The 14,790-nt window shown below is 35.2% G+C and overlaps 1 protein-coding gene across 2 annotated transcripts in view; it reads right to left on the reverse strand.

Moving 5' to 3' along the window:
* Nucleotides 1-14,790, reverse strand: part of SGCZ (sarcoglycan zeta) — a 207,917-nt gene that overhangs the window by 119,015 nt on the left and 74,112 nt on the right. For both annotated transcript variants that reach the window (XM_034064861.1, XM_005149070.3), the window contains exon 2: nt 9,055-9,156. In XM_034064861.1, the coding sequence (XP_033920752.1) occupies nt 9,055-9,156 (102 nt within the window). The remainder of the gene's footprint in view (nt 1-9,054; nt 9,157-14,790) is intronic.

Here is a 14,790-nt window from a genome sequence, read left to right on the forward strand (position 1 = left end):
CAAATCTAATGTAACTGATGCTTCTTGCACTGCCTAAAAAAGGGGAAAGGATAGTTTTTATTCTAAAAATACATTACTTGTTGCACCTACAAATATTATAGCAATTCATACTAGCTTATTAAAATGTTTGTAGCGCTTCTTGCATCTAATTTCAACTTGATACTTCTTCATGACAGATAATGCTGAAGCCACATTGCTTCCTAAAACTGATGGAAGTTCAGAAAGTTTCCTGAGCAATTGATCTGGCAGCACCAAAATATGAAATTTTAGTCACTGATGGTGAGATTTCAGAACTACATAAAGTCTAAGTCACAGTACTAGATGGATAGAAAACTCTTTCAGGAATAGTAAAAAATAAACAAAAAATGCTCTGCAAAAGCATTTTCAAAACAGAAAATTTTATTGCTGGTGACAAGTTGTTTCTGCAACTAGAGGTTTATAGCATAATATATTTCTTATGACAACAAATGCTGTATAGTATAAACTCAAAAAGCATGTTTGCTATCCAGAATAAAAGACTCCAATTCTTAAGACTGCCCAGTAATTTTAAAGTGTTGTGCATGAATACGCAAATATATGAGTGTCCATTTGAAAAAAAAAACGCATGAATGTTGTTGGTTATGACACAGTAAAATCCAACTTGGTTCTTGGTGCATTTTTCTTCCTTGAGTAAGATATTTCTCTTCCTAATAGAATATAAAAATGCTGAGAACAAGAGCAGGAAACATTTCCCACCACCATTACAAACAAAAAAAGCCCAAAACTTAAAACAGATACAGGTGTTCTAAATTATATAAATAGGTAGAAAAAATATTTTTTTAACTCTCTCATCGAACTTTGGAAGTAATTTCTATAATTTCATTGCAGATATCATTAAAAGAAAAACTTTTTCAGAAAGTCTATTTGACCACTCACATATCCTTTCGCATAACAAACAGATTTGGGGTTTGAATTTTATTGGTGCTTGTTTTTTACAGATAATTAATGGCTTATCTACTGTATATAATTTGACTTAAAATGCTTTTTTAAAGTGAGAAACATCATACAAGACACAAAGTGTAGGAAACAGAAAGCTGGCCAAGTAAAAGAGGACTGTAAAAAAGACTGCAAAAACACCTGTAAAAAACTGTTAATTTCAACATAAGAAACAAATTTTCCTAAATCTAATTTTTTAAGTCAACTTACACTTCTGAAAATTATACATTAAAACTTTAGGGTGCCAACTTTTGTTTCCAAATGAATACTTTGATAATCTTTCTTCTATTAATTTTCAAAGTGTTATCTTTATAGTTCTGAATTGATTATTGCCCCTAATACTTTTGAGATTCATCTGATATGAAACAGGAAAATAAAAAAGTATTATTATTAATGAGTTGGAAATAATTTAAAATCTGAATAGTTAAAACTGCAATGCTTTCATTATTTTTCTTGTTCTCTTTAGCTTCTAGAAATTACTTGAACACCCCTCCCCCTGATTTAGTATCATATGCAAGCTTGCTAAGAGTGCACTGTGCAGGTCTAGGTCATTAATGAAGAGATTAAATAACACTGGCCTAAGTACTAAGCCCATGAGCAGACCACTAGTGACTGGCCTTCAGCTGACCTTCATGCCAATGATCACAACCCCTTGGGCCCAGCAGTTTAGCCAGTTGTCAGCACATTTCACTGTCCTTTTAGAGTGTATATCATCAGCTTGTCTAAGAGTATATGATGGGAGACTGGGTCAAAGGCCATGCTAAAGATAGGATTAATAATATTAGCTGTCTTCATTCACCAATCTAGAAGTTTTGCTGTAGAAGACTGTCGAGTTGGTCAGGCATGATCTCTCCTTCAGAAATCCATGTTAGGGACTCTAAACAGCATTAGATGTATAATTTTATTACATGTTTTTAATTTGCTGTTAATATGCTGGGTCTTTGAACATGAAGTAGATCTCCTCTTAACTTACAAATATGCTGTTTACAATGCTTTTTGGGAAAACTTGTCTTTGTCTGCCAAAGACCCACAAGTGAGGGCATTGCACTGCCCAACTTGTAAGAAATGCACTTCAAATTATCTCAGCAATCCTCAAACCAAAATACAGACTAGCCATATGTTTGAGAGATAAAATTGTATTAGCTTAACGGCTCCTATGGATAATTTCCCCTGCAATGACTCCCTTTTTTTTTTTTCCTCTCAGTTTTATCTGTGCATCCATAGTTCTAAGATTTCTACAGAGGAGCAGAAAGTAAGGTCTACCTTAGGTTTATAAAATGGAATGCAAAGGATAAATGTTTTTCTTCATGATGAAACATGAGTAAATTCCTGCATGAAAAGATTAAGGCATAGACTTTTTTCTTTTTCAAGTCTCTTTCAAGGCATCTGCTTTTACATTCATGCTTTGGATCAGATTTTCTATGGAAATTTTAATAACTATCTTTCTTAATTTTGCACATACAGGATTTCCTTAAGTAACTGCTTAGTCTCTGCACATTGCAACTACATTATTTTAAAGTTGTTCCGAGAAAAAAAAAATATAGCTATACACTTAAATCAGCTCAAATCAAATTCAGTTTGAATGAGTATTAGGATCAGGCACAAGACATGATGAACTACAAACTGAAACATGACACGGTTTCACTGAAATTTGCCCCAGTGGAATATAGATGTACTACATGAAGTAAGTACTTAGAAAAGTGAAAATGCAATTCATACTGAAAACAACAACAAACCCCAGAAAAACAGTTGCCACTTCATTAATGTCACCACATCCTTCTGAAGAAGTGTTCCCAGATCAAATTTAGCCTCTCAGACTAGTGCAAAATTGTGTGGATATAGGCCACTCATTATTTTTTTCAAGCTGTAATCAAAGTAAAAGGCTTGGCTAATATTAACTCAGAAAGTTCAGTATAAAAAGCAGAGATCCTCCTTGACTGAACAAGTCACAGTAATAATAAGAGGAATACAGGTTGACATGAAAAAATATATATTCAAAATATATGGCTGTTCAACTGCTGACCCTCATGACAGGTTTCACTGAAGCATAACAAATAAAGGAGAAAATCATGAATCATGAAAGTTTTTATCAGCTGTCAGTGAAGAGTAAGAACAGCCAACTCAATTTCAGACTGGAAGTCCCTACAGAGACCACCAACAAATATAAGAGTGACTTGTCCCTTGGCAAAGCTTGTGATTAAGAAAACCTTATATCTTGTTCATAGCCAATAAAGTGACACTGGACTTTCAGTGCATCGGAACTACATCATGTTGAGAGCCAAAATTACTTAAGGAGTCCTTTATACCATAATAATGACTTTATTCTCAGCGACAGCTGAGTGATTCAAGGGCAAGGCTGAAGAGTACGTACCAGAAGAAAAGAACTGGGGAGCATTACAGATTTTATCTGAGAATATTGAGGCATGCAGCTGCAGAAACAGGCATTGCATTTCACACTGAGCAATAAAGGTGGTTGATTCTTAGGTACATTTGTGGCTTTTTTGACAGTACAAAAAAGGTGAGAGCAATGATATTCCCTAATTGCAATTTCTCTGATACCTATATACCTCAGTAGCTGTAGGACTGCAGGATTTTCAAACTAGTTTTATTGTATGACAATGGGGTATGTTGTAGGCAGAAAAAAAAGAGAGGATATAACAAACAACTTGGCCTTGAATTTTTAGGAGAATATATTTCAGGGGAGGGTGGGGAAATGTGTTCCTCCTCAGCCCCCAAATCAACAAGTACAACATACTTGCAGGATCTTACAAGAGATTATGAACATCTTGCAAGGAGGACAGACTTTGGAAACTAACAGCCCTACAATTCCAAGGAAGATTATGGAGGAGATCCTCCTGAAAATCACTGCAAAGTACATGAAGGAAAAGAAGGCATTTAGGAAAAAAACGAGCATGAAAAAAAATGAGTCAGGTGCAAGGAGAGCCTGATTTGATCATCTTGTATAATGAGCAGACTGGCTCAAAGCACAAGAGCAGTGGATGTCCTTCCTCGACTTCAGAAAGACTTTTGATGTGATCTCCTATGCTGATTTTTTATAACCCTATCGGGGAGAGAAGCTCAACAAAGGCATGGCATTCTGTCAGAAAAAGAATGTGGGGTTCTTACAAAGGCATCTAAGCCGCAAACGTGAAGTTAAATATTTGCAATGTGGTGGCAGAAATTGACAAAGATCAATTATATGTCAATGACTGTGTACACTTAGGGACACAGTGAAAAAAGAAATCTGTTGCAGAAATGTTTTTGTCAAGATTGTTTTATTTCCAAATCCGAATCAAAGTAAAATAAAATTCGCTATATATTTAGAAGAATATTCAGCCTCCACCGGGATAATCTGGAGAGAAAGAATACCTGAGAGAAGTTCTGCTTTGAGAACTACCTACAATTTCTTAATTCTCAAGCTATCACATTTTTGAAAATTAAAGATATGCACAGAGTTCTCAAGAGTTTCGTGTTTATATGTATTTAGTGTTTCTTGTTTTCTAGACCTTTTTCTGATGACTTTTAACTGAATCATTAACTTCTGTGCACTCTAAGGATATCTCTGGCAAACACATGTTTTCTATGTTCAGTGAATATACATTTTTTACCTTGTTAGTTGTACAGAAAAAAACAAAGCAATCCCCCCAGCTTAAGGGACAATTATTTACTTATTTTATCTGAAATTGAAACAATTTAACAAAGAGAAAATTTCATTTTCTTCAGCCCTTAAGTATTGCATGTGCAAATGAAAAAGATTAATATAGCCAGAATACATTCTCAAGAAAGCATCATTAGCTGTATTTATTGTTATATAACAAACTAATAAAACTGTACCTTGATTGTTTCCATTCACAAATGCAGTAGTATAGATGCAGTAGTAGGATGATAAAAAAATCTCATCCCGAAGAACTGGAATATTGCAATTATTCAGGTTATTGCATTATGTGTTATTTGATTGCATACATCTCATTAATGGTACACTACAAAGAATATAGTTTGCATTGTTTATTTGTATGATATTAATGTAAATTATATGAACATGGAAAATGCAACATTGTCTAGATTAAACTTACTGTTTTCAGACTAGCAACTTGAACAAAAATATATTGCTAGCCCAGCCATAGTCAAAATGAAACTCTCAGAAAATTGAAGTTATAGAATATCCTTTTCTCAGGGATATAAAAGATGTCAGTTCAGAATCAAAAGAGCCCTATCTGCTCAGGTTTTGATGTATCAGTTCAAGTTCTGACAAATGGTTATGTAATTTGGTGAAAATATAGAAATACATTTTTTTACGTAAATGTGAGTTTTGTGTAGAAAACTGTGGCTTGCAGACACCACTAACTTAACAGAGTAGAAAGGGCAAAGCAAGAAAAGCAAGGTCACCATCAGCACCCTCTGAGAAGCCTTCTCATTTACACATCTACAGACAAAACAGGAGTGACTAGTCAGTTTACTGACAGAAAATTGTATACTGTCAGGAGAAAATATTACCAGACATTTTATTTCTTCTCTAACTGACTTACTCAAAGTATTACAGAATTTTCCTGCTTTCAGCTGGGACACAATTATTTTTCCTCCTAGTAGATCGTGCAGTGCTGTGTTTTGGCTTTAGTCTGAAAATAATGCTGGTAACACACTGATGTTTTAGTTCTTAGTCAGTAGCACTTACCCTGATCAAGGACTTTTCATTCTCTTGTGCTCTGTGCCCATGAGGAGGAGCACAAGGAGCTGGGAGGGAGCAGAGACAGGACTCATAACCCAAAGTAGCCAAAAAGATTCTATGATTCAATGGTAAAGGCAGTTTAAGGTCTGCATTTCACCCTGCATAAATAATTTTATTTGAGGATCCAGGTATACTGCAGGCAAAAGTGGCAATTTTAGCCTTTGTAAACATATGTGAACTTTACAGTATTAAACCTAGCCACCCTTCACATTTGAATTGCAGTAGTGGAGAGCTCAGTTCATCATAGCTACTCAACAGACTGCCTGGGACTTTTATCAGAAGTAGGTCACTATCAGAATCAGAGGTGAACCCTGACATACCAATGAACACGTTTTATCAGCTCCAGATCTAGCTAACTAAAAGATAGCTCTAGAGTATGCGTAAGAACTCCATCTGTTCCTCTTACCCATAATACAACATACCTGCTGCTGATATCACTGGACTTCCTGTCCTTCTCTGCTTTGTGCTGACTAATGGGAAAGCAGTGATGCCCTGACCTGCAGCACTGAGAGCTCTACATAGAGGTCCCCACAAGGCCATTCTACAAACCATGTCACCAGTTCAGAGGAAACAGACTCATTCCTCAATGCTATTATTTAATATGCTTCAAGATATCTCAGGAGTCAATAGAATTATGTGACTTCAATGGCTGTGTTCTTTTGCTTAAAGAGTAAACTATTATTTTAGAAAATAAATAAGCAATATGTGAAAGACTGCAAAGACATCAGCTACGAATGAGTTTGTGATTCCATGGTACATTTTAACTCCATATGTATCTAATCATTATCGCTTCAAAAGAAAAGATGTGGAAAATCATTGCTTTCTGTAGCACCCAAAGTGATACAAAATGGCTGGTGATTAGGATAGTTCTTCAGAATTCACTGTTTGCAGTGGCTAGGTCTCTGCTGACTATAATGAGAGTTCAGAAGACCTGGCCCACTCTTAAATTTCTACAGCACCAAGGTAAGTGTGACAAAACAACTAATGTCATATGGAGATGCCACAAGCCTGGGGAAACACCATGCAGAGACATCACAAATCCCTACTGTAAAGCTTAATACAGCTCCAGAGGGTTTTTTCGTCATTCCCTCATGACACACCCAACTGCATACACCACAAGTTAGTGAAACTTTATCACAACTACTGTGCAAGTTGGCAAAAGACTGGAACATGAACTTAGTTCACAAGCACTGCAAGATGAGAACCAAGTTTATATACATTCTACTTTCTTATTTAGGTAACAAGTGGTTTAATGTGACCTGTGACACCAAAAATAGTTTAGTTTAAATACTTTGTCCAGTTAATGATCAGCTCTATCTCTATTCTTCTGCTGGTTTGGGGCCGCTTACTGACAGGTCTATCTGTTTTTCATGAGCCTCACAGGACTAGCATGACCTTGCATCAGGCTTCTGCTAGACTGCATCCTGCTCCCTTACAGTAGTTACATTTCTGTGTATATTTTCCCCCAAGCAACTCTAAGTAAAATTTGGACTGTACTTGAGTCTCTCATTAACTCGCTTGAAACATGTTTACTTTAACCAGAACCAGTGTTCTGCAATACAAAGCACTGTGCAAGCAAATATCCAAAATCGTTAACTCGCACATACAGTAACAGAACAGTAACAGACACCATCCACATGCAGAAAGGAACTGAGAAAAAGATACAAACCATAACTAACCTACCCTTAAGAAATAGTATGCTCCCTGAAAGATTATACAACCTGTACATTTTACACCAATTTCATAAAGTCTGCATATTAGAATATGCATACTAAAGATGTTTATTGTTTAGGCATGGTATGTTGTAGTAGACACTAAAGTCTAACTGAACCCTTAAAATATTTATGTATAGATAAAAGACTTAATTAAAGATTTAATGAATTCTAGAGTTTCAAAATTTTAAAGAGCTTCAGAAGTGATCACACCTTTCTATGGGAAGGTGGTGCAGGAAAAAATCAACTCACAGCCAAAGTTTCCTTTCATAGATGCCTTTCTGATTTTAGAAGGAGGAATTCAGCTTTATTGATTTACTTTTGGTATCAGTGTTTGGTACTTAAAGGGTCATTTATGTACTTATGCACTGACTGTTCCACTGTTTCCATGTCCCTCAGAATGCTGATATTTGCATTTATTTAGAAATAATTAATTACTAAATGTTTTATTATAGATTTGTCTTAGTTATTAATATTTTTAGATATAATTATAAAAGCAACATCATGAACAGAATTTTGTAACCATTGCTACATATAGTGAATTGAAAAGTAAAAGAATGTCTGTTCCATAAAAAAGTCAACATTGTGGAGGATATACGGTCAATTAAATATTATAGAATTTTCCATTACTTAGGACAATATTACTACTCTGTTTTACAGAAAAAAAAGGACAAAGACTACCTCACACACTTATTAACACAAGAGTGAACTAAGATAAATGGGAAACTGTCACAATTTTATTTCTGAATATACTTGAGACTTTTTTTATATACATAAAAGACAGTTTTCAGCAGACAGAACTTTCCACAAAGGCATTTAGGATAAACATATCCTGCAGTCCTGTTAATTTTTGCAATAAAATTCTTTGCAAATGACTGACTGAAAACCATAATAACATTCCACTCTGATCATAGGTGATCACTTGCATGGTAAAAAGAACTGAAGAAATTTCCAGTATTTCTTTTAATCCATTGAAAATATTAATATAAACAGCATAACTGAATCAAAATAAATGAGTTAAAATAAGCTACATTTAATTTCTGAATGCCTAGTATCTTGATTTTCTTTCTTCCTCTGTAACAACCTAGTGCTTTATGATAAAATAATTGCACTTAAGCAATATTAAAAATGGTTCTCTTTGAAGAATTAAATCCTAAAGATACTACGCAATTTAGGAAGATAGCCTATACCTACTGAGGAAAAAAAGAAAAAAAAACCCCAATAACAAAACCCCAGAAATTGCACTAGCCAATACCAGAAAGATCTTCAGCATATACAAACCCATTCTTTATTTCCCTGCGTTTTGCACATATCACAAACCCTGTGTTTCTGGAGTTCACACCAAATAAAGAATCAAATGTTCCATTCCCAGTGCTGAGGTCATCTGAAGTATAAAATATGCATGCTTTGAATCTTCTTTCTGTAGGATGAAACATTTCTTTCCAGAGGCAAGCAAGGTTTCAAAAGAAAAAAAAAATAATTTTTGACAAGAAGGAAGCTTTCACTGTTAAGATATTCTCAAGGCAAACCTCTACTGATTGCTAATTTAGGAGGTGTAAGAATTAAACTTTGTAGTTTGAGATTGAAGAAATTAATTTATATTAGCTGTAAATTAAGAAACAAAAGATTAAAACCACATACCTTTCGGGAATGGATTTCTTTCACGTATAATGGAAGTAGAAATTCAGATATTCCTTCAAGTCGTATTCCTTTTTTAGTCACTCTCAAATTTCCCATTCCATCCTACAATCAATAATATATATAATTCACTTTAGGAAATAACCTTATCCAGAACAAGCTAAAAAGAACACAGTAGCTGGCCTAATACCTAAAACTAATGAGTATGGTCCCGCTGTTCGGAGCTCCCCTGGTGATCTTGGACAGCAGCTAGATGGGGGAGGATTTATAGGTAAAGCTTCATCTAGGATGGAGGTATTGAACTGTGCAGCCTGATGATGAACTGCATACATTATTCCTTAGCTGTACCTAATGCAAGGGCACAAATGCAGATCCTAAGTATTCCTTTGCTGAAGAGGTGAAGCTAGATCTAAAATTACAACTTCTAAATCACTAGTTAATTTTCTCTAAATATATATATATATGTAACATTAGGTAAAGCAATCTGTAATTTTTACTTAGCAAAATAATAGAAAAAATATTACGGAATTGTTAGGAAAATATCATATAGGAAGAAAGAAAAAAGGGTTTTTTTATTAGGAGTTGATCATCACTACTAGGAGCACATTGCTGGTGAAAAGAACAACTTCAAAAAAGTTGAGGGCTGTTTTCAGCTGTTATTTTTTGGTTTATCTGAATAGAAATAGGAAAGGAGCCATTGTAAAAGCCTGGCTATAACAAGCAAACCAAATGATTCAACGTTTAATATAACAGAAGCAAACAATAGTTGCATAATAAGGCTTTGGCTGTATTCTTACAGGAAAAACAATGAAACCTGCTTGATACTTAAGAAACAGGATCATTTTGCACACTGATAGAAATTCAAGACTTTTTACCCCTGGATGCTTGTTACTATAATCCTGACAGAAGATAATTCTTTACCATACAGGCAGTGGAATTCAGATAGATGCACTTAAGTGCAAAGTTACCAAATTTAACTTAACTGCTGATTAAATGTTTTGATGCCATTGCTGACTCTAATGTAGCAGAACAGTAAGAACTTGCATTTAGGTTTTGTTGGCTGAATTGTGAAACAAATAACCTCCAATCACTGGACAGTTGTAAATAGCTGGATAAAAGTGTCCCCAGCTGCTACAGCTGATGCTGGAAGAGGACGCTGAATTAAACACTATTATGCTTCTCTAAAGATGGTGTAGCCACTATATCATTATAGCTATTCCCTTTCTAAAACAAATGATGCCAGTATGGCAGATATTTGATTGACACTACTTACATCCACATCTGAAGCAAAGCTGTGAAAATGTTAATTCTTTCTGACAACAAAGAAAATTACACTTCATACAATGTAATTTAGCCGATAAAATTTCCCAAACACAGCAAGGATATGTGATAGGTAGCTTTCCACACTATAACAGATCTGTAAAGAACACACCATTAGAAATCATGCCTTCACATATGAGTTATAGGACTAGAAGCCTAGATGCTTCTGACTACAAAACCAGAAACCACCAGAGTCAGAAAATATACTGAACTCCTTTCCAAAGCAAAGAAATATGGAATAACAAAATGTAATGTTAAGGCTTTCTATAATATAGAATATCCTCATTAAAGTAATGGCATCAAGAGAAATTCACAGACTCTGCAATAGCTTATATGTTTGCCAAAACGTGTAACATTAAATAAAGCCAAGAACTGCCTTTTTGTTAGACGAAGTGCTGTTTGTATTCAAACTATATATCATGGTTTAACTTTGTCCAGCAACTAATCCCCATGTAGCTGCTCACTCATACACACACCCCACCAGTGGGATGGGGAGAAAATCAGAAGAGTAAAAGTGAGAAAACTTGTGGGTTAAGACAGTTTAATAGAGAAAGCAAAAGCTGCGCACTAGCAGAGCAAGGAATTCTGTCACTACTTCCCATCAGCAGGCAATGTTCACCCATCTCCAGGACAGCAGGGTTTCATCACATGTGCCAGCTACTTGAAAAGACAAAAGCCATCACTCTGAACATCCCCTCTTCCTCCTTCTTTCCCCAGCCTTATATGCTGAGCATGATGCCATATAATAAGGGGTATCACTTAGGTCAGTTGGGGTCAGCTGTCCTGGCTGTGTCCCTTTCCACCTTCTTGTGTACCTCCAGCCTACTCACTGTGGGGTGGTGTGAGGAGCAGAAAAGGCCTTGATTCTGTGTAAGCACTGCTCAGCAGTAACTGAAACATCCTTGTGTTGTCAACACTGTTTCCAGCACAAATCCAAACCATAGCTCCATACCAGTTAACATGAAGAAACTTAACTCTACCCCAGCCAAAACCAGCACACTATGATAGCTGAATTATCAAATGATTTTTAAAAAAGTAATGTAATATTTTAAAATGCTTTCCTTAAATCAAGATATGTGTATAAAAATTATTTGACGTATAAAACCTCAAGTATTTGTAGGCTTTCTAAGAAAGTGCAATATAAGACAGCGGTGCCTATTTTTGAAAAGGAAGACAGACTTTGCTTCTGAATGTGTAATCTGCATTATTATCCACTAATTCTCAATTTCAGCAACCCTGTTTTTCTACATATACTACAGCAATAACATATAAAATCATAATGGGAAAGAATCACCTGAGAAAAACAAAAAACAATCCCCATGCTCTATTTTTCTCAGCAAATAAATACTCAACAAGAAATAAGTACCTATTTATTGATCTTAAAAGTCTTTTCTAACCCAGTCGATTCTATGATTCTACAATTCTATGATTCTATGATTTGGATATAAACACATTTTCTAACTGAAAAGGCAAATTCAGTATGTTGTTTTATCTGCTTCTATGGAATATTTGTAACTGTCAGGCACAAAATAATACTTAGAACAAAACTGCGGTTGGGGGAAAGGCTGAAAAAATACAAAGTCAAAATTCCAGAAAACTGGAAATACTGAAATTAAGTTTGCTTAGGAAAATTATATCTGTTCCACTTTGCATGTCTGCAAACAATAAAGTCTATAGTTATACATACTGTCTACCATCGAATCCACACGAGGTTGGCTACTCGCTATTTTGCTTTGCCTCATTATTTTCTTTGCATCTATTGCACTCTGTTAAAACCATGCTTTGAAGACAGTACTGTCAGTTTCCCTCTTGGCTTCTCTTCTCATAAGTGTTTATTGCTGAAGTCACACAGTTCTTCACAACTATTAATTAATTTTCAAAATACTTGCAGTGGCTTTATATCAAGTGGTACTGTTCTTATGCTACTGAAGGGGGATTGAAGCACAGAAATTAATTTGTTCACTAATGTTTGGTACTTATCGTATTTTCTCTGTTTATTTTTAGCTGTGGCAAGTTAATTTGTATAGCATGTCGAAACTGCCAGAATCTCAGAAACAAATTAATGATAGAGCCTACTGCATCCATTAGGGCTTCACCTTTCCTGAGGGACATTTCTAAGCCCTCATTCTTTAATTCTTCAGCAAAGAGCTACTCGCCTACCAGAGCCCAAGATTTTGAATACAGACAGGCACCGGACAGACAGGAGCACTCTAGTTTCTGTAAAATTACTCAATACAAGAAGACAGACTACATTCTGGAGTGTATGCCACAACTAAGATACAGAACTGAAAGAATGTGCCTGTGACCTTAATTGCTTGACAAATGTAAGAATCTTCCAGAAAGTAACTTCCTGAAATGTGTAATGACTAAGATTGAATAGTAAAATAAACAGTCACACACATACTACGACACACTTAATGACGCTCTCCCCCTTCATAGAACCACTGTCCAGTATGTTTTCTTCATCAGTAATTCCTTACCCAGTTTAAAGAGGAGTTGGAATAAGAAAAATTTTTCATTGAGTTAGAACTATGCTGTTAGATAGAAAAATTCAAGGCTTTCCAGAAGTAACAGAACTGGATTAAAAGTTATTAGGATTGAAAAGAGTAATCAGAAGAAGGTCCAGTCTCCTGGTTCACTTAATGCATTTATGACCATGAAGATCAGTTGAACTTTGGAGTTCCCCCTGAAAGATGAAAATTAATATAGAGGAGTTTAAAAGAGAACTACAAAAGAATTCTGTCTTAAAACATATTTGCATCTTCCTCTAGATATGATTTTGATATAATATTATTAACATAATTAATTTTAGGCATTCCTTTTGCTAATCTTCAGAATAAACTGCCTAAATTACTTTAGGCTTTCCAGGCAATGGATACTCAGTTTATCATTTAGGTGTGAACTTACTTTATTCTAGGAAAAAAAACAGACTTGAAAGAACTATTCCAGTACTTTCTTATAATAATTAAATGCTAATTTCACATACTGGGACTGGGATGAAGTTAGCTTTCTTCATAGCAGCCTGTATGGTGCTGTGCTTTGGATTTTTTCTAAAACACTGTTCATAACACACTGATGCTTTGGTTATTGCTGAACTGTGCTTGCACAGCATCAAGTATTTCTCCTATTTAGTCCCCCTGTGCCCTCCAATAAGTAGAGAGAGGATGGGCAAGGTTTTGGGAGCACACAGCCAAGACAACTGACCCAAACTGGCTGAAGGAATATTTCATACATTTAACATTAGGCTCAGAAATACAAAGTGGGGGAGAAGGAGGGTTATCTTTCAAGGTGCCACTGCTCAGAGAATGACTGGGCATCAGTCTGTGGTAAGTGGTGCATGATTTTCTTTGCATCACAAGATTTTTGTTTAGGACCATATAATTGAATTTACGACCACAAGTGCAGGGAAAAGTAAACTGAAGTGATGCTTAATCTGAAGTGACTAAAACATGGATAAGTAAGGTTTTTTATTTCAGTATTGTATGGAATTCTTCCTGTTTTCCTTAATAAAATACACCAAATATTTGTTTCAGTACTTTACAACAGGAACAACAAAGTAGTTGGTGAGCCAGGAAATATATTATTATCAATAATATTCAAGTTTTTCAGAAGTTCTGCAGTTATACATGGTATTCTGCTTATTTTCTGAGTATATATTTAAACCCACATTGTGTCTCCAAAAGCTCACAGTCTGAAGAAAGAAGCACTGCACAAAACCTGGAGAAGGGAAAAAATAAAATAATAATAATGATTTTTTAAAAGTAGTGTTTAAAGATAGCACCTAAACACAGTGTCCTATAAATTAATAAGCATTCACTGCCTGTTGCCTTGTGGGCATAACAACTGAGCCTAAACATGGAAAGGATTCTGGATGATGCGGTTGTAGTGCTATGAAAGACCACAGATGAAACATCTGCAGTGTAAAAACATGCTATGAAAAAGGAGAGAAAGGTGGTTGAAGCAATGAAGCAGTGGTGAATTATACTGAAGATGGAAAAAGAATACTGAATTTTATATGAATGCACAAAAAAGCAGACTATATAGAGGAACAGTGATGGGACAATTAAGAAGATGAAAGATACTAGCAGCTACACTGTTGATAAAATGGAAAAAATACACAAAAGGTTGGGAGGAAGATTACAAGGGAAATTATCTGTATTGTGCTCACACACAAAAAGCTGGATTTCATAAGGAGAGTTGGAACATAATTCCAGCTGGAGAAAAATTGTACCTGTACATAGTTATGGATGTACAATTGAAAGAAAAACCATAGACAGCTACAGTTCTGCGTAAACAAAAAGGGTAGTGGTATCAGAAATGAAACCAGAGTGTATTTGCCTGAATTAACATGAAAGATAGCTGAAATTCAGTAGCCAAAATTAAAGGTAAAAATGATAGGAATATACCCAGTACAACACA

Source organism: Melopsittacus undulatus, chromosome 7 (genome assembly GCF_012275295.1).
Source record: "Melopsittacus undulatus isolate bMelUnd1 chromosome 7, bMelUnd1.mat.Z, whole genome shotgun sequence".
NCBI classification, from domain to species: Eukaryota; Metazoa; Chordata; class Aves; order Psittaciformes; family Psittaculidae; genus Melopsittacus; species Melopsittacus undulatus.